The 20044-nt window shown below is 34.9% G+C and overlaps 1 protein-coding gene across 3 annotated transcripts in view; it reads right to left on the bottom strand.

Annotated features, from left to right (window-relative positions):
- Window positions 1–1979: 1979 nt before the first annotated feature.
- B4GALT6 (beta-1,4-galactosyltransferase 6) overlaps window positions 1980–20044 on the bottom strand; it is a 68051-nt gene continuing 49986 nt past the window's right edge. For all 3 annotated transcript variants that reach the window (XM_077135713.1, XM_077135714.1, XM_077135715.1), the window contains exons 5-9: window positions 17799–17915; window positions 10448–10635; window positions 7052–7174; window positions 6691–6792; window positions 1980–6104 (exon numbers count right to left, since the gene is read on the bottom strand). In XM_077135713.1, coding sequence (XP_076991828.1) covers window positions 5957–6104; window positions 6691–6792; window positions 7052–7174; window positions 10448–10635; window positions 17799–17915 — 678 coding nt within the window. In that variant the 3' untranslated portion in view covers window positions 1980–5956. The remainder of the gene's footprint in view (window positions 6105–6690; window positions 6793–7051; window positions 7175–10447; window positions 10636–17798; window positions 17916–20044) is intronic.

Genomic DNA, 20044 nt, shown 5'->3' with positions numbered 1-20044 from the left:
AAAGTAAAACATACAGGGAGAGTGTTATGGAAGCAAAGAGAAAAAAAAAAAGCGTTGAGGGTCATGTTGGACATTTAGCTCCTTCAGTTGTTACAGAGAGAAGCTACAAGTCACTGAATGCCTACCATGAGCGAGGTGTTATAAGAGATGCTTTTTATGCTGTCTGCCTAAAATTATAACTGAGAAATCAGGATTGAAGGGATGACTTTTATTACTGAATATTATATATTCTTTTTTGCTTTCTGGCATGTTGGAGTAGACAAAGGAAATTCTTGAAATCTTTGAATTGTAATCCAGCTGAACTGATTTCTGATAATGGTTGTATAGCCCTTATCTTCTGTTTCTGTGATTGTAAAAACTTGGTCACTAACCTTCATTTTGTACCCAGTTTTCCAGCTTTTCAACTTTAGAGTCTTGTAATCAATAAAGACAGCTCCTAATGTTTATTAATGAAGGGTCTTGGGTCAGCCCAGAACAAATCCACCCCAAATCCAAAGTTATCTTAATAACCAAGAGTGGAGCTAATAGAAATCGGCCCACCTGACATGCACAGTCGCTTAGACTTTAACCTACAAGACACCTATACCTCATTTTCTTAAACACATTCTGTGACTAAGCATGTGATCAATCTGCGCATGCTCAATAATTAGACCACCTCTAATTATATCATCTGGGGCCACCATGCTCATTGGGCTAAATGCTACCCATCTTTTCTCTAAGAAAACTATGAGAATTACTGCAGTTTGGGTAGACAGATTTTGGGCCACTAGGCCATCTGCTCTCCTACTACATGTCTAGTAATAAACTTGGTTTCAGGAATTGGTTATTGAGCTCATGGGGGGCAGGGGAAGCCATGGCCTTTGTCTGGTAACAAAATCACACAACCCTCTGTGGAAATGGAGCCTGATTCCTATTTGCTGCATTTCTTCTTATTACTATTACTGCCGAAGTTGAATTGTGTACGTTAGGTAGTTTTACTAATCGTTTCTATTCATAATCACATATAGGTATCAATAACTTTGTTATTCTAGTAGAATTAAAGAATGCGATGTGTTCATCTAAATTTGAAAACTGACTTGATACTAGCCAAACTGTTGATCAGTGGGTCTGGCACTGTCCTAAGTGCACTATCACTGGTTCTCAGTAGTCACTGTCATCCTCAATTGAAAGATGAGGAAACTGAGGATCACATAGTTTCAAAAATTTTCAATCTTGCACAGCTAGAGAGGAGAAACCCAAATTCAAATCCAGATCAATCTGATTTCCAGAGTTTTAACTTACAGCCACTGCCTCCCATTCAGCCCTCCTAAAATTTAACTGCAAATCTTTAAGTTCCATTGCAGAAGAACAGTTATCTCTGTGAAGCTTAATGGTTACAGCTGACAAGTATCCTATGCCTGGAGAAAAACTGCCCCTACAAAGATGCTCTAACATTTTGTAGTGCTATGTAAACCAGCATCTAAATAGGACAAGGTAAAGTACCTCTTTGTAGTATGTTGTTCAACAGCTATTTCCTCTGTCAGTTTTGCATACAAAAGACAATAAATCCCTAGAGAGCATGTAATATCTAACACCTACTTCTGTGATCCCCCAGAACACAAACTAAAATTGATGAAACTGAAGATTAAATAGCAATGGCATTCAGGTTTCCCGATAGGTTATGGGAATGTGATGAGAAATATCCAAGTTTTATTTTTCAACCCCATATTTTTTCTTCTAATTGTAATGAAGCTGAGTGATAAATCACTGTTTTCTCCTGAAGTCACACAAATCAAGAACAATATTGAACACATTCCTTAAGGCCACCTTCTCCAAATAAAACAATTTGATTCAGAATATTTCTACAATCTTAAGACCAGCATAAAAAACCGTAAGGTCACTAAATTAAGCATGCATGCTTCATCAGAGGACACACTGATGTTACAGGTAGGAAATGAACGCAGACCAAAATTTAGATGACTAAATTTTATGATAACCAATTGGCTGTCTTCACCACCTATAGTAACAATATCCCTGTAGATCACACTGTACATAAATATTAATACTAACAAGTCATTACATCAGTAATTTAAATTGATAAAAGTCATGATCTCACAATCTATTCCTGAGTACTGAAAATTTTTGAGATTTGACTATTTGCCTTAAAGATGATCTTCATACTAGTTGATACCTGAAAAACAAGAAGCAATCATAACACAGAAGCTTAGTTTATTGAAACTGTGCGCAGAGAAAATTTATGCTAAAATTGAATTCTTAAATATTCATTTGGATACAATAGATTAATTGTATAACAAAAAATTTAAATGCTAGATGTCATTTGTGAAGTAAATTAAATACTAGATGTCTGTTTTAAATAGTGATCTCAAAGTGTATTTCACTGGAAACTGCTGAAAAGGCAGAAGTTGAGGTTGCCTTATATTTATGGTGCAACCCTACTGACAACCAAGATATTCATCAACTATTCACCTGAAATTTAGAAAAACAAGCAACCAAAAAACTAGATAAACTAAAAGAAGCTCCTGAGAGAAAATAATTACATCATCACACAAAGTCTTTAGAACATTATATTTCATAAAAGACAATGATAAAAAAGTACAAACATTTCCATGAGAAGCAAAAAAAGAAAAAAAGAAAAGAAATATGAGAGTACAAGAAATTATCAGCTTTTATTTCAGTGCATTTATGTAGATGCCTTTCATAGCTTAATAAATAAAATAATGTTAAGTACACTTCCTCTTTCTGATAAACAACACCATGACACACATTATTGTTCTCTCAGTTGGCATATTTGAAAATTCAAGGCAATAAATCTAGGCTACTAATATTTATCTGAAAATTACAAAAAGAAATATTACAGACAAGCAAAGGCCAAATAAAATGACACAAAAGCTGTTTTTATTTGTAGGGAGCCTCCAAAAGGAGAATATTATATTGATATTTTTCCATTCTGTTTTAAAATGGACAACATCTTGTCTGGAAAAGCAGAACAAGTTTTTGATATAATTTTGTACCATATTATAAATAAGATTTTCTCACTGAACATCTCTTCACAAAATACAGAAATTTAAATTTAGAATTTTTTTTTTAGTATTAAGCCCTAATTTTGGCAACGATTTAAATGACTATCTCTACTGTGAATTAGACACAAAGTATCAACAAATGTGTTCAATTTTGCCTTTATTTCCCCTACAAATAGGCCTATTAATCTTTACTTGGTTTAAACTCTGTTAATTCTCCCAGCAGAGACAAAGGGACCTCATAATAGCTCTATGTCCTTCTATTTAGATTAGCCGACTTTTTTAAAACTAAGAAACATAACAGATAAGTTATCAGAGGATATCTTCATACTTTTAGAAAGGTTTCAATTCTTTGATTTGTTTTGTTTAAGAAATAATACTCTTTCCATAGACATACCTAGAATAGTGCCTGACACAGGAGGTTGATACATGATAATTAACAAATCTACCAAACATAACTATGAAGAATGTAGTTTTTATTTGAGGATTTGTCCATTTTTTTTATGGAGCAGATTTCTTTCCCTACAATGAAGACAACTGGGCAAAGCTCTGTCACTCTTATGGAAACATAAAGATCCCTGTTTATAGGCAAAAATAAATTTTAGGTCTGCACTTTAAAAGCAAAACAAAAACAAAACCAAAGAAACAAAAAGCAAACTAGCAAGGAGGATTTCACAGGATGACAGATCATATTCAAAACTGAAAAAGGAAAACCCATCTGGCTCTTAAAACAAAAATTAATGCCAGACTATCCAAGAAAGTAAGGCAGACATCAGTAGTACTTAGGTTTTCTTGAACCTGTAAAATGTATATCAAAATGAAAAGATATCAAAATGTGTGCAGCTCCACATTAAAAACAAAAATATGTCTCCCCAGTAAGACACAGAAATCCCCTAATTCTCCCCACCTCCAAAATATTTAAGTATTCTTGGCTTAATCACGTGCCCATACTCCTAGTGCCTTACAACAACGCCTTGGTTAGAGATCAACAAATTTTATCATTCCCAACACACCTTCTTCCATTTCATCATATTTTTAAAGTATGGTGACTATGTGAGGCAGAATACACAAAGTAGGTATAAATATCTTAATTTTCAGAAGGTTTGATTGTTCATTATTTTGAGTACCAAAAAAACTGAAAATAAATAGTTCAGAAAATTTTCTAAGAAATAAATGTGGCAAGATTCTTTTTGGAATCCTACCAGCTATCCATTTTCTCAATAAGAATAGCAATGATTTTATGATTTGGTTTGTGGTCATATGTGTTACCAGGACTGTCATAAAAAATGAACACTTCAAAATTACTTACAACCTGAGATAAACAGCCATATTTCTGTTTTAGGTAAACAATCTATGAGGCAAATGCTCTCCACATGTCTCTCTCACATATAGATTTCTGTCATTCTTTATTGTTACTAATCATTCATTTTATAAATTTACAAGTTTTGTCTTAAATTTGTGAAAATATCTTAAGATACCTTCAGGAGGTTTTGGTATATAATTGACCATTTTCAAAGCAAGGATACTGTTTACTTTCACAATGGAAAATTTCATCTAAATTTAAAATAGATACTTCACATCAGGCAGTAAGACCTGTATTCAGAGACATATTTTATGTTTTGTAATGGTATTGGTGCATTTAAATGACTGATTATGATTTTTAACATAATTCTACTAAATTATGCTTTTAAAGCGAGGAAATTTTATATACACCAGAGAGCTAATTTCTTAAAAGTGAGAAAAAAAGTTTCAATGAAATTGGTCAACCTTAAAAAATCCCTTCCAAATCGGAAATTCTATGATCTGAGAAGTAAATTTAAAATTTGTTTTTATCTACTAAGATTTATCTTCACAAAAATAGAATATTAATTTCTTATCTAATACTGTATTCCTTTGTATATTATAAGTATTACTGGGCTTTCCACAGCTCATTCTTTAAAAAAAAAATTTTGTTTTAAATGAAAATACTTTTTTTTGGCTCTTCTGAACTAGAAGCAATAAAAAGTGCTGTTCACTATGAATTAAAAAAAAAATACTGTGTACAAACACATACAACCTTGGGGACATTTTTTGAGGCACAAAATCCCTGACACTTACACCAGAGGTACGTGAAAGATATTTAACATAAAGAGGTCCTTTTATCATGTCACATCACAACTTTTAAGATTTTCTTGGTAATACTCATGCATATGCATAAACAATATGGTTATATTTTAGCAAAATCTGATGAGATTGCAAGCAAGGAAAAATTAGGTAATCCTGGTAGGAAGAAAACTGTGTAAGTCCTTTCTTCTTACCTTTCAAAACCTTAAGAAAGCTGTGACTTCTTCCATACAGAAAGGCTGAAGGTCTAAAAGCTCAAAACTAGTATAACAGTTTGCTGTATTAGTTGGCTGCCAATTACTGACAGTTCCTTCATTTCACACAAGGGTTAACCTTTGCTTAGTGACATAAATTTACAATGATTTTTCCATGCAAATGAAAAAATGTTTATAAAAGTCAAATAAAGGCATAACCAATTACATGCAAAACTGCAACACATCTTACGTTTCTGTAATTTGAACACATTAATTTACATTACACATGTATATGTACAAAATATGTTTAAATGGAAATAAAGCATTCTCTTGAATTAAATTACAGATTTTAGTATAAAAAATTTTCTTTTCGTAGGGAGCTCTCAACTTTCCATATTAAGCAACAGCATCTGGTTTCTGCAGCACTCATCATTGGCGGGTGGGGGGGGGTTGTCTCTAAGTAGAGAAGATAAGTGGAAAGTCTGTCTGTGGATAGGCCCATGCTGTAAACACTGAGGACTGCTTCTCTTCTTTTCGGAGAACAGGCACCCTGACACATCCACTCATTAACCTCCATGAAGGGTGCACTCCAAATTCATAATCCAGCACTGTGGTCTGCCTTACCGTGAGAGCTAACTTCTTTCAATAGTCTTCGACTGGTGCCAATTCTGGCATGAGGTTTACAGATATATTTGTATACAACCTATCAACCAATATTTTTGGTGTATATATTAAATTGTTCAATCCATCGATGTACTGACGCTCTTTTGAATACCTTAATAATTTATACCTATAATGTTAAGAGGAAAAAAAGGAAGTAACAGAAACATATTCAAAGACAATAACTGATGAGAGCTGTACTCAAAGTCATATTATAATTAAAGCATTTAAAGCTCTTTATAATTTTTGGTTCCCACCCATAATTAAAAATCACTAAACCATTATTCTAAATGAACATTTTTACTAGTCTTAAAATGCTACCTGAAAAAATTATTTTGCACTCCTACAACTTAGACATCTGGAAGAAATAAAATGTATTATGTTCTATGTTAAAGAAACACTTTCAATATAAATAGTTAACTAAGTTCTTCAATATAACATAAATATGTGTGTACATGCACATATATATGTATATATACACATACACTCATGTATCTCCTCAAAATAAGCACACAAAAAATGCTTTCTATTTATACAGGAAAGTGATATCTTCTCAAAATAAGCACACAAAAAATGCTTCCCATTTATACAGGAAAGTGATATCGAAAGGAAATTCCCTTCAGATCTTTTTTGTGTATGTGCAATGCATTTTTTTTAACCTTTCGTATATTAAGTAGCTTTGAGACTTTAGTATCTGAAGATGACATTAAACTTACCGCCCTAAAAACTGGACTTCACCTCGATGGTGATGAGGAATAGACTTGTATTTTCCTATATCCCCCTCTGGTCTTGTCACATTATACCCAGCATAGTGAACTCTATAATATAATAGATAAGGAAATGAAATATAAAGAAACAAAAATGGATTATGTGAGTTCAATCTTAAAATGCAAAAGGATATTCTTAAGTATATGCCACCAATAATTTCAGGAGGCCCTCAAAGAAAAGGGGAGAAACACATGGGATTTAGGAACCTAAAAATGTTCCAATCTTTTCATGGAATAGAAAAATACAAGTTGCCAAAAGGAAATGAACTTTATTGAAATTCCATTATAAGCAATTTGTACCTCGACATACCTATTCCACAGGTCGTCATCTTCTCCTCCCCATCCCCAGAAGGCGTTAGGAAAGCCATTGATCTTTCTAAATTGTTCCACTGTCAGTCCACTTACACCACCAAAAAACTCTTTATATGGAAGACTAAAAAAGAAAGCAGTTTGTCATATGAAATCAAGTTTTGAGTCTTAATTTGCTCTGCAAATTATACCCCTATTTTCCATATAAACGATTATGTTGATTAACCATATTTTGAGAAATACAAAACATTTTTTATGTTCCAGTGAAACAAATCCATCTAAATGTGTTATGTTAGACACAAAAATGAAACGTGCAGTGATTGAAATTTAATAATACTGTTACAAAATCATATGATATGTTCATATCAAAGGACAGCTTGATTAAATACATCAGTAGTTGTCAATACAATGTTAATTACTACTAACCTTTATAGACCGGATACATTATTTACTTTATAGACTGGATACATATGTTAGTTAAGACAAGTTGAGAATTTTGAAATCTGTAGCTGCCTATTCCTATAATGATCTTATCCGTTTAGATTATACTCCCAAATATTCATGTAAATTTACATAAATATATATTTTAATACAATGTTAGATAAATAACCATATTTTAAAATTCAGGCTTTATTTTCCTTATCTTTCCCTGATTTATAATCCAAGGAATTTGTCAGTCAATGCAATGTTTTTAAAGCACATTTTTAATAACCTCAGTTGTTACTTTAGGTACAGACTGGTTGTCTGAGGTAGTGATCCCTAGACTTGCATTCTGAATAAACTTCTGTGGCTGAAACATGCTCTCTGGGAGCAGTGTGCCAAGCCCCTGAAGCATTCGGGCTGACTGCTCAGCTAAGATCAAGTGTTAAGCATTTAGGATAAGGCCAGCAGGGAAAGCATGACCAGGAACTGCATCTAAAACCAAGAGATAAGGAGGGGTCAGGGGACTTACCTTTATCGAAGGGGCTCCCTACACTCCCTGGCGACCAGGGGGGATGCTGCGTGGTACACAGCCCCAGGGAGAAGCAGCGCCTGCCTGGAACTCCGGAGTTACAGGAGAAAGTCTTATCCCCACCCGGGGCCAAAGACACCCCAAAACAGTAACAGCAACACTGACCCTAAAACAACCATAGTGTATCTCACGAGGGTCTCTTGAAACTGGGATGTAGGAAGTCAGAGTTCTAGTAATAATGCTGGTCACAGCTCAACCAGGCCAAAAAGCACTCTTGCCACTGCTGTTTCCCACACCAGATGGATTAAGTGGTCCGGAAGAAAGGTGAATCATTAGATAGCCACAGATGTGTGTGTGTGTGTGTGTGTGTGTGTGTGTGTGCGCGCGCTGTGTGTGTTTATTGCCATGTATAAACTGGTATGCACATTGACTCCATTTGTTGTCTGGCTCAAGTGGAAAAAATCAATTGTACAAAACGCAGAACAGAAATAGATTAGAAAAAAAGATGATATAACAGATAAACCAGAGAATAGAAAATGGAAGTTCAACAAGCACAAAACCAGCTGTATTTATCTTACATTGTCCAAAGGAGGAGAGACACCAAATCTGAGGTCTCAAGATTTTAGGCACCAGTCAACTCAGACTTCGGCACACTGAGGGGCACGGGTGATGCATCCAAAAGTCCATGCACAACCCAACCCATGCAGTGATCTGCTTCCATTCTCACTAGCCACCTTCCAACTTCTACTCAGACCTCCAAGATCTCCTACTTATCCTGGGATTAGTCTAGATGGACGTGAATACTTGTTTGCTAGAAATTAATGTTTTCAAATGTAAAAAAAAAAAAGCTAATTTAGAACTTCTAGTTTATAGGCCTTTATGATATTCTTTCTAAAAGTCGATTACCCTGAATCTAATTCGATTCAAGTGGGTGGACCAAAACCAAGTTTCTAGAAGTGCTAAGAATGTGATTCTGAACCGTGCTCATCTCCCCCAAGGCAGCACCACACTTCAAGTTCAGATACTGTAGTAATAAAGAAAAGGTTTCCTAATGATGACAGGGACCAGCAGAAATGCGTTCTTCTCCTTGTTTTAGCACTGATTCACCTGGTCACATCACTGAGACTCTCGGTTCCTCTACTCTGTTTGTTGGGCATCTGTCAAAACTGTGATGTAGGCAGTTATCTTCCCTGTTCGAGGCTCTTTTCTCTTCTCTCCACACCCATTAGTCAGTGAAAACTGATCTCTTTCCCGGATACACGTGCCTTCTTTAACACCAATTTAAGTGACTGTCAGAGCTCCAATGACTGCTTACATTTCATTTGTGCCTTATTATTAAAGGCATATCTAGAATCCATAGCTTAGGAAAAAGATGATATACTGTAGAAGAGAGACTTCACTGCACTAAATTATTGTCATGGGGTGAGGATGTAGAAGGGAATGAGCAGGCACTACCTGTTGTGCCAGTTTGAAAGGATTATGTGCTCTACAAAAGCAATGTTTTAATCCTGATCCATCTTGTGGAGGCAGCAGTTTCTTTTAATCCCTATCCAGCACTGTAGGTTGGCAACCTGATTAGATTATCTCCACGGATATGTGATGCCCAATTATGGGTATTAACCTCTGATTAGAGGGAGATGTGACTCCACCCTTTCAAGATAGGTCTTGATTAGTTTACTGGACTCCTTTAAGAGAGGGAACCATTTTGGAGAAAGCTAGAGAACCACGGGAGAGCTACAGAAGAGCACAGGAGAGCCACGAGAACCACAAGAGACCACGCAGCCAGAGACCTTTGGAAACGAAGAAGGAAAACATCCCCAGGAGCTTCATGAAACAAGAAGCCTGGAGAGAAAGTTAGCAGATATCACCATGTTCACCATGTGCCTTTCCAGTTGAGAAAGAAACCCTGAACTTCATTGGCCTTTCTTAAGTAAAGGAAACCTCTTGTTTGAGCCTTAATTTGGACATTTTTATAGACTTGCTTTAACTGGGACATTTTCAGTCTTAGAACTGTAAACTTACAACTTAATAAATTCTTCCTTTTAAAAGCCATTCTGATTTTGGTGTATCACATTCCGGCAGCTAGCAAACTAGAACACATGCCTACCAGAAAACCTACTGAATGGGGTTAATTACACCAATGAACAAGGAAATCAACATTCAGAGATAGCAAGGAGCTTAACCTAAATCGTGCTAACTAAAGTGTGAAAACCACACTGGCTTAACTGCAGAAACCAGGCTCTCTTTTCCACCATATCACACTCAAAGCTCTGTATAAGGAAGTGTGAGAAAGGTGAACACTGAGGGACTCGACTGCCTTGTTCCCTAAGAAGACACCTTTTGGGCCCTCAAAGCTCTTTTAGATCCTGGCATATATTGCTACTATTTTAATGATATGATTTCCAAGAATGTAGTGTAATATCAGGAACACTGCACGATACTTACATATACATGTATTTATCCAGCTTGGCTGCAAAATGGCGTGGCATTTCTCCACATCCATAATAGTTTCGGTCATTTTCCGGTAGATGATCCACATCATGGAAAATCACGCAGTCCCAGACACCGTCTTTCATGGCCTCTTTGAAGCCCACATTGAAGAGCATTGCACGGTTAAAAGGTTGCGCGCCAGTCTTCAGAGCGATGCCGGGGTCGGGGTGGGGGGGGAATACAACTTTACATAGATTTTATCATTCGACCTTTCTCTTAAACTTTTCTGACTTGTATTACAGCCCAGTTAATAATTATACCTGACTCAAGCAGACAAAGTAATAAAAACAATTCAGGATTTTCAGATACACTGTTTAAATTTACTGACTACATTATTTTACAGTTTGGTGCATCCAAGAAAACATTTTTATTATCTTATCTGTTAGCAGATCATCACATTTATATAATAATATAACTTTTATTCTGTTTTACGTCTCAGATACATCAGGATATAGATTATTTATGACTAGGAAAAAGTTAAGTCATTAAAAATAATGCTGTTTTATTTTTTCATTAAGTTCTCAATATGCTATCAAGGCGGAGGAGAGGAGTATTTTTCAGTGTAAATAGGTAGAAAACTGAAAGTGAATTAACAGTGATCTTTTCTCCTACACACAAAGCCAGGAAAGTCTAACTTTTTATCACTAATGCATGAAATAAAGACAGAGAGCACTTTTAGAGACAAAGACAATTGGAACTTATTACATAGATTCCACTCCTGGTTTGGAAAGGAGCCTCTTTGCAATCCTCCGTCTTTAGCAAGGATTTCTGAACTGTTCTTCAATTGTTCAGCACTTCTCCTGGGCACCAGTCCAGCAGAAAAATTACTGTTCTATTTCATATGCGATGAAGATGTTACTAGCTCAGAACCACATACTATCAAATACGCAGTCACAAATTAATACTGATCAGAAGATTAATACTGAGATTTAAAAGAAATACAAAATATGGATCATTGTCGCTTTGCAAAGATTTCTCCATCACATTTGCAAAATGACTTTAAAAATCTAATAATGTAAGCTAGGTCACGCTCTGCCTACTGATAAAGAAAAATGTTCAGTCTGACTGAACATAGTAAAAAGAAGAAAAGATGAGAATAAAATGAGGCTGCCAATGTCAAAACCAAAAATGTCCAAACTATAGTGTATTTGAAACATGAAAAAAATGTACCACTTTAGAAATGCTGTATAAAAATCAGTGATAAAATTTAGCAAGTGTCCTTGTATTTGGGAGGTGGAATGGGGAAAGACTAAAAAAGAAATCAAGGATAACTTAAATATTATTCTAGGTAATAACAGAATTGGGAAAAAAACCAAAAGTATGGAAAATATCTCTAATGGGGTCAAATAAGCCTGAAAGGAATTGTGTACATGGAATAGAGACAAGCAAAATATTTATAGAAAAAAAAATGAGACAATATTGAGAGTAATAGAAAATCATTTCACTTTAATAGATAAAACATAAGATGATTAAAAAGTATGGGAACACATCAAGTGATAAGTGGATAAACAAAATGTGCTATCTCCATGCAACAGAGTATAAAAAAAGAGTGAAGTACTGATTGATGCTACAACATGGATGAACCTAGAGAACACTGCTGAGTGAAAGAATGGCAGACACAAAAGGTCACATATTGTATGATACCCCATTTATGTGAAATGTCCACAAAAGGCAAATCCACAGAGACAGAAAATAGATAAGTGGCTGTCAGGTCCTGGTGAGAAGGGGATGTGGGGGCTGATGGTTAGTGGGTACACAGTTTTTTGGGGTTGGTGAAAATGTTCTATATAATTTGATGGTAGTGATGGTTGGACAACCTTGTGAATATACGAAAAAACTCCTGAGTTGTACATTTTAAAAAGGATGCATTTTAGGGTATGTGATTTGTATATCAAAAAAAAAAAAAAAAAAAAAATTTTGAGGGACAGTCTAAAAAATACCTGAACAGCAATTCTTAAAACTGTCAAAGTCATCAGAAGCACAAAATGTCTAAGAAACTGTCCCAACTAAGAGGAGCCTAAAGAGACATTGAAATGTAATGTGTACCCTGAATGGGATTCTAAACAGAATAAGGACTGGGGAAATCTGAATAAAGTATGAGCGTTAATTAATAATAATGTATTAGTCTTGGTTCATTAATTGTTATAAAGTACCATTTGTACATTAGTAAAATGTTAACGGGGAAACTAGGTTTGAGGTAGATGTGAGCTCTCTATACTGTTTTTGTAATAATTCTGTAAGACTAAAACAGTTAAAAATTACAGAAATTAAATTAAAAAGATGTCATTTACAATAGCATTAAAAACTATGAAACACTTAGGTTTAAATTTGACAAAATTCAGTGCATAAGACCTGTATGTTGAAAACTATAAAACACTGCTGAAAGAAATTAAGGAATTCCTAAGTAAATGGGGAGACATGCCGTGTCCATGGATCAGGAGACCTAAAATTGTTTTAAGATGCCAATTTTCCCCAAGTTGACCTATAAATTCAGTGAAATCCCAATCAAATACCCAGCAGAATTTTTTGTAGAAATAGATAAGCAGATTCTGAAATTTGTATGAAAATGCAAAGGACTTAGAATAGCCAAACAACTTTTTAAAAAAGAACAAGATTTAACAGGATGTCATACTATCTGATTTCAATACTTATTATAAAGCTATGGTAATCAAGACATGAAGCACTGGCATAAAGACAAACAAATGGCTCAATGGAACAGAACAGAGACACTGAAATATACCTGCACATATATGACACATATACATCAACTGATTTTCAACAACGGTATCCAGACAATTCAATGGGCAAAAGATAAGCTTCTCAATAAATGGTGAAGGAACAACTGAACAGCCACAAGCAAAGAGAAAAAACCTTGAACTTACCTGACAACATATATGAAAATAAACTTGAAATGCATTAGCCTTAAAAGAAGAGCTAAAACTATAAGACTTTTAGAAGAAAACAGGAGAAAATTTTAGAAAAAATATTTCTTAAATAAACAAAAGAGCACAAACTATTAAAAAACAACAAATTTTGCTTCATAAAAATTAAAGTTTTACTCTTCAATTTCTCTTTGTTGTGCATGTGTTGATCTGTTATTTTTCTCTTTAGAGCAATGAAAATTGTCAAAATTTGAAAGTGATAGTGATTGTTCCACTAAGGATACTGTGAAGCAATGATTGTTCATTTTGGATAGAATATACGATACATGAATATATTTCAACAAAATCTGTAGATTCCAAATAAACAAACAGATTCAAGCGCTAGAGAAAACGTGCAGAGAGACATATACCTATATTCAATGTTGGTAGGAGAGCAGAATGGGCCAGCCCCTCCAGAGGATAATATAGTGGAAAAACAGGAGGCCAAATACAAGGTTGTCACATGATTATGCAATCCCATTAATGGGAATATACTGGAAAAAGCGAAAGCAAGGACTCGAATAGACATCTGCACACTGATGTTTACAGTGACATTATTCATGATACCCAATGGATGGAGATAGCCAAAGGGTATCTTGACTGAGAAGCAGAAGGGAAAACCGTGGTGTACACATATGATGGAATAATGTGCAGCTACAAAAAGGAACAAAGTTGTGAGGCATGCAACGAGGTGAAGGTAACATGAGGACATTATGTTGAGCAAGATAAGCCAGAAACAAAAAACACAAATATTGAATGTTCTCTTTTAGAAAATACTTATAAGAAAATTGGGGACTAGATTGTAAGTTTTACAACAGCCAGATTTATTCCTGAGCTTTAAATGTTATTTCTAGATTCTGAGAAAGTGAACTATAGCGTATAACCTGGTATTTTCCTGGAACTTTGGGTTTCTGTGTGACTCAGAGTTGTAGTTCTGCTGCTATGAAAGTCAGCATTCCTGCAGACGACTGTTACAGAAGCCGAAAGAGAGATCAGCCTTCAGTTAGAGATAAGAACGGAGGCCGACTGGATTTGGACTAAGTTAAATCAGAATACAAGGTAAAGGATAACAGTGTCTGTATTTTAGAATGTCGCCTACTGCATGAGACCAAAGTAGGAGAACTTTATTATGTCCCAAACCTAAAGTTTCTGTAGCACACAATCTAATTCATCCTGTCTGGCCAGTTCAGTTAAATAAGCTAAACACATGGAGCCTACAACTAGGAATGAGATCTTGCAATTCTGTACGACCTAATGTAATACCCAGGTACATTCCAGAGTACGTTAGGCAGCTAATTAAAAAGTATTGGCAAAGTCCCTTGAGACTGGAGAAAAAATATGAAACTATTAAACTTTCTCATCTGGGAAATCCCTAATTACTTTCTCAAACATTAGGGACTCCCAAATTAATAGGCTAAGCTCTTGATCTTGAGACTTGCTCTTATGAAACTTATATCTGTAACGGAGAAGTTAAGTTTACCTATAATAATACCTAAGAGTACTTTCAGAGAACCTCTTTTGCTGCTCAGATGTGGCCTGTCTCTCTCTAAGCCCAACTCTGCAAGTGAAATCATGACCCTACCTCCTATATGGGACCTGACATCCAGGGACGTAAATCTCCCTGGCAGTGTGGGACATGACTCACAGGAATGAGCCTGGCCCTTGGCACGATGGGATCAACAATACCTACCTGATCAAAAGGGGAAAATTAACGTAACAAAATAAGGTATCAGTGGCTAAGCGAGTTCAGAGAGAGTCCAGAGGTTTTGGGGAGGTTACTCTTATACAAGCTTCAGCTAGGTATTGCTAACTGTGATGGTATGTATGACAAGCCCCAACCAACAGTATTCCTGTAAACCCTACAGAATACCCAAGGGCTCTATCTGAGACTCTACAAAAGTTTCACTCACTAAGTTTATTTTTCAGAAACCTAAAACCTCCAGATGGTTCCTAAGGTAGATAAGCCCTGAAACGCAGAGTCTCTCCTGGAACCTCAACCCGTTCCATTTCCCTATCCTACAATGTCAACACCCCTTTTCAACATGAAAAAGTTAGGATGGTCATTGCCCAAATATCCCTGAAGACTGGGAGAAGAATCAAAGGAGAAGGAGGAGCTGTATAAGAGAAGAAAGGATTTAACAAGCAAGTATGATGACAGAATCATTATACTGATAATTTCTTTTTAGTCTCCAGTGTTTTGGAGCAGCTAGAAGGAAACATGTAAAATGGTGGAATTGTAACCCATATTATACTTTAAAAATTGTTCTAAAACTGCTTGTTAAAATGTACTTTGAAAAAGGGGGAAAAAAAAGAACAATAATAAAACAAAAAATAAATTTAAAAAATGTACTGTTGAAACTTAACACTTTTTGTATACGTTACATTTCACAACATCAACAGTACGTTTGGTCAGTCTTTTTAATTTTAGCCTCTCTGGTAGGTGGGTAGTGGAATCTTATATATTACAGATACAAGTCCTTTACTTTTTCAAACATTTTTTATTGTGAAATGTAGTTGTATCTATAATATATAAAGCATTCTTAAAATTCAATAAGACAATCTAATTTAAAAATGGGCAAAAGCTTTGTGCTGACACAAATATATATATATATACATGTTTACATATCACCAAATAAGATATATAAATGGCAAATAAGCACATGAGAAGATGACCAACATCATTAGTCATTAGGGAAATATAAAGTGAAACTGCAGTAAGATACCATTACCCACCTACCAGAGAGGCTAAAATTAAAAAGACGGACTAAACAAACTTTTGACAATGATGCAGCGCAACTAGAAATTACTAAAACATATAAATGTATCACATATTTTTATGTGAAATAATGAGGTGGCAATAATGAGAATGATGTAAATTGTCATGGAATACTTGTTTACAAAGTGTTATCACACCTTTTTAGGTTTCTAAAACATCATTTATTCATATGTCCAAAAATACATATAGAAAATAAAATTCTTTATGCCAAATATAGCCTTTAAACAAAGACACAGAATATAACAGGCAATCAGGGTTATTTCATGTGTAACCTATTTGAATAGACTATGTTAAAGAACGATAACTGACTGAGCTTTGATAATATTTGTTCAGGAACACATGGCCTGGACTTTTGGGGTTTTGAAAATATTTAATTCTACTCACTTTATAGCTATCTTAAATTCTAAAAGAATCATAGAATCTCAGATTTGGAAGGGATCACGGATGTCACATCATTTAATTCTCTATGCAATATATGATTCAGCTTATTTGACTCATGTTTATTAATCAGTTATCGAGGCTGGGTTTACATCCTGGAAAAGCTGTATTATCAGTGTCAGGCTCAGCAAGGCAAGCAAAATATATATGTGGTTATAACAACAGTCAACGTTCCTCTACCGAGTCAGCTGACTATAAAGTGAAAGGCTATGAACACTGAACAGGTTCACCACCTACTACTTTTCTTTGAGGATTACTGGCTGGCTTTCATTCAGTGCCCCAGATTGCCTAATGAAATCGATTTAGTACTGATTTCAGTCCTGGCCAGCCACCACACCAAAGTACAAAGAAACCCCAATCGAGAATTAACTACGTTTTTGGTTTAAAAAATTTTATCCTTGACATTCTGTACTTAGATACATGAGTCATTTACTTAAATGCTCTTTCAAAATTCAACACTGTGAATTTAACTGAGGTAATTCTAGGGTTTGTCAATATAATTTACAATAAGACTTTGAATTGCATTCCGAAGTGCACCAGTTATCAGTCTAGATGGCAGTACACCAGTCCCAATGCTCCCAAATAGCCTAAGTTACAAAATAAGTAGCTGCTCAATTAAATGAAACTTCACAGAGGTTTTTCAGGACTAAACAAGGGTCACAAGTTCAATGAAATCATAGAAATGAACACTATTACAAATCAAGGAACATTTAATCCCATAAGGTAAATATCAACTTATAATTATTGTAAAAAATGTCATTATTTGGCAAGCCAACATTTATAATACGTCATTAAAATATATTAAGGCATCACACTAGAAAGTTGTAAGTAATTGCTGATCAACACGCTTATTGAAGGAAGGGAGGGAGGGAAGAGAGAGAGAGAAAGAAAGGAAGAGAGGCAAAGAGAAAGAGAGAGAGAGAGACAGAAAGAGAGGGGAAAAAAAGAGAGAGGAAGGGAAGGAGGGAGGAGGAGGGAAGGACAGAGAGACAAATGAGGGGGGTTAGATAGAAAAATAGAAGCTCAACCCAAAATGTTATTTTACCCAAATATAAAACAAGGACTTGAATTTACCTGATCAATCTTATGCTAAAATTCTAAAAATCAAACTATATTTAAAAGTTTACTAAATTCTACTATACTTAGTTACCATTCTGAAAAATACTCTCACCTGTTCAATGACATAAAAGGCAAATTCCAACCGCTGTTTCTGGAGCATTGGAATCAGGTGCAAGAAAAAAATTGGAAGATGTTCATGGCGATTACGGAAAGGAATGAGAACTGCCACCTTTAAAACAAGATAGTCACATACGTAAGTAAATGTAGCAACAAACCCTAGAGGGAAAGATAAAAATTGACCTGTAAACATCTTCAGTGGTTTTAAAGCTGTCCCCTTATAAATGTTCTCACCAGAGATACAACAGTGAGCAAAAAAACACACATGGCCCTTGTCTTTGGGTAGCCTGTGGTCTCGTGAGGATGGCAGACTTTAACTTAAAAATCATACAGGCCCAAGAAAAATTACAACTATGAAAAGTATGAAAGATGCATTTAACTTTTTTTCTTTTTGCATGGGCAGGCACCGGGAAATGAACAAAAGATGCATTTATTGTGCTAAGATTATTAAACTGGTAACACTAACTGATCTGGGGGTCCAGGGCACGACGTAAGCAGAGCTCCAAAGACAGAAGAAAGCGGCCAAGGACACGCTCAGGGCAGAGGGAAGAGGGGTGCCTGCGAAGGCTCTGGGCGGCAGGAAGCGAGATCAAACCAGATTTGGGGATGGAAAATCCTGCTCGGGCTGCAGTATGGGAGACTGCAGAAGGCCAAAAACGGAGCCTCAGGGAGACTGGTTAGGAAAAAGAAGAGAGACACGTGGATTTTTGAAACATTTCTCAGACAAATTAAAGGATTTGGTTGTGGATTGGATATGAGTAAGGGAGAGGGATGTGTCAAAAGTAGCTTCGAGGTTTTAAAGTAGATCACAAATGATGACAACTTTTTGATATTTAAAATGAATTTTAAAGCGATTTCACTTGGATGTTTACCATCCTGCACATTGCTTATTAAGCCTGGAGATGTTTATGAGAGAGAAACCAAAACCTTCATTCATGGGGTTCTAGCCACAGCCTACTGAAGCAAATTAACCATACATAATAGCATGTTCAGAGAACATACATGAAGTTTGACAATTATTTAAATATAGTATTTCTCATTTAAATAAAATGCATAATCAAGTTTCTAGTCCTTTTTAAAAAGTTTATTTCAGTGGTAGGATAATATTCAGTTTTAAGTTAAATGGATAATAAGTTATGTTGGAATGTTAAATCTAACAGAAATGATCATGCAAGCAGCACAAGAAACAAATTTGTTCTTATATAAAGACAAGAAATGTGCTCTTACATAGACAAGAAAAAAGAAAAGAAAAACACATATGTGGAAATTAAAATGGTTTCTCAGTACATCCCTCTCTCCTCTTATAGGAAAGAAAAATTTACTGGAACTCTGAAAATGAGGACTAAAAAACATCATCTATATAAAATACGTTGATATGACATGAGAATAAATTGATAATTATCAATCATCACTGACTTGTGTCCTCTATTTCCTGAATCCAAAATTTGTCATACAAGCAAGGTTGGTTTGCCTATAATTCAGATTTTATCCTTAAAAAAAGTGATGGTGGGGTGGGTCACGGTGGCTCATCTGGCAGAGTTCTCACCTGCCATACCGGAGATTGGGTTCGATTCCCAGTGCTTGCCCAGGCAAAAAAAAAAAACCAAACCAAAACAAACAAACAAAGAAAAAGCTACAGTCTTTTCTAAGTGTTACTTTTCTTAGTTAAGCTGGTTTTATTATAATTGTGCATTTTCTAATAAAAATGGAAATTTAGACAATATATTTTCTACAGACAATTCTAAAACCATTAGGTTTTCGAAAAATATAGCAGTGAAAATATATCTATTTGGAATACCTACACATCACTCTATATTCTGGATTTTCTAAAATATAATCTAAACTGATTATGACAAAATTATGAAGAATATTAAAATCTAGAATTTATTAAAATTTTTCTTATGTCAAATAGATTTTACTGTTTGATGAATAACAAATATTTTAGTATTTACTATTTTTACTATTTAATGAATAAAGGCAAATAATTGAGAGCACATAGGTTTAAGACCTAATGCTACATATAAAATCAGGATGTGAACTTAGATACAATCAACAGAAAATATAAACCTTTGCTTATATTTTACATTATCAGGATTATAAATGGAAGGAAATTTTAAATTATCAAAATAGTTTTATTTCAAAAGAGAACAACAGATTGTTTAGTAAAATAAAGGTGTCTCAACTAGAAATTACACGATGAATTTTCCCTTAACACTGATGGGATTGTGAAAAAAAAAGATT

Source organism: Tamandua tetradactyla, chromosome 18 (assembly GCF_023851605.1).
Source record: "Tamandua tetradactyla isolate mTamTet1 chromosome 18, mTamTet1.pri, whole genome shotgun sequence".
Classification (NCBI taxonomy): domain Eukaryota; kingdom Metazoa; phylum Chordata; class Mammalia; order Pilosa; family Myrmecophagidae; genus Tamandua; species Tamandua tetradactyla.
This window is presented reverse-complemented; position numbering and strand designations above follow the sequence as displayed.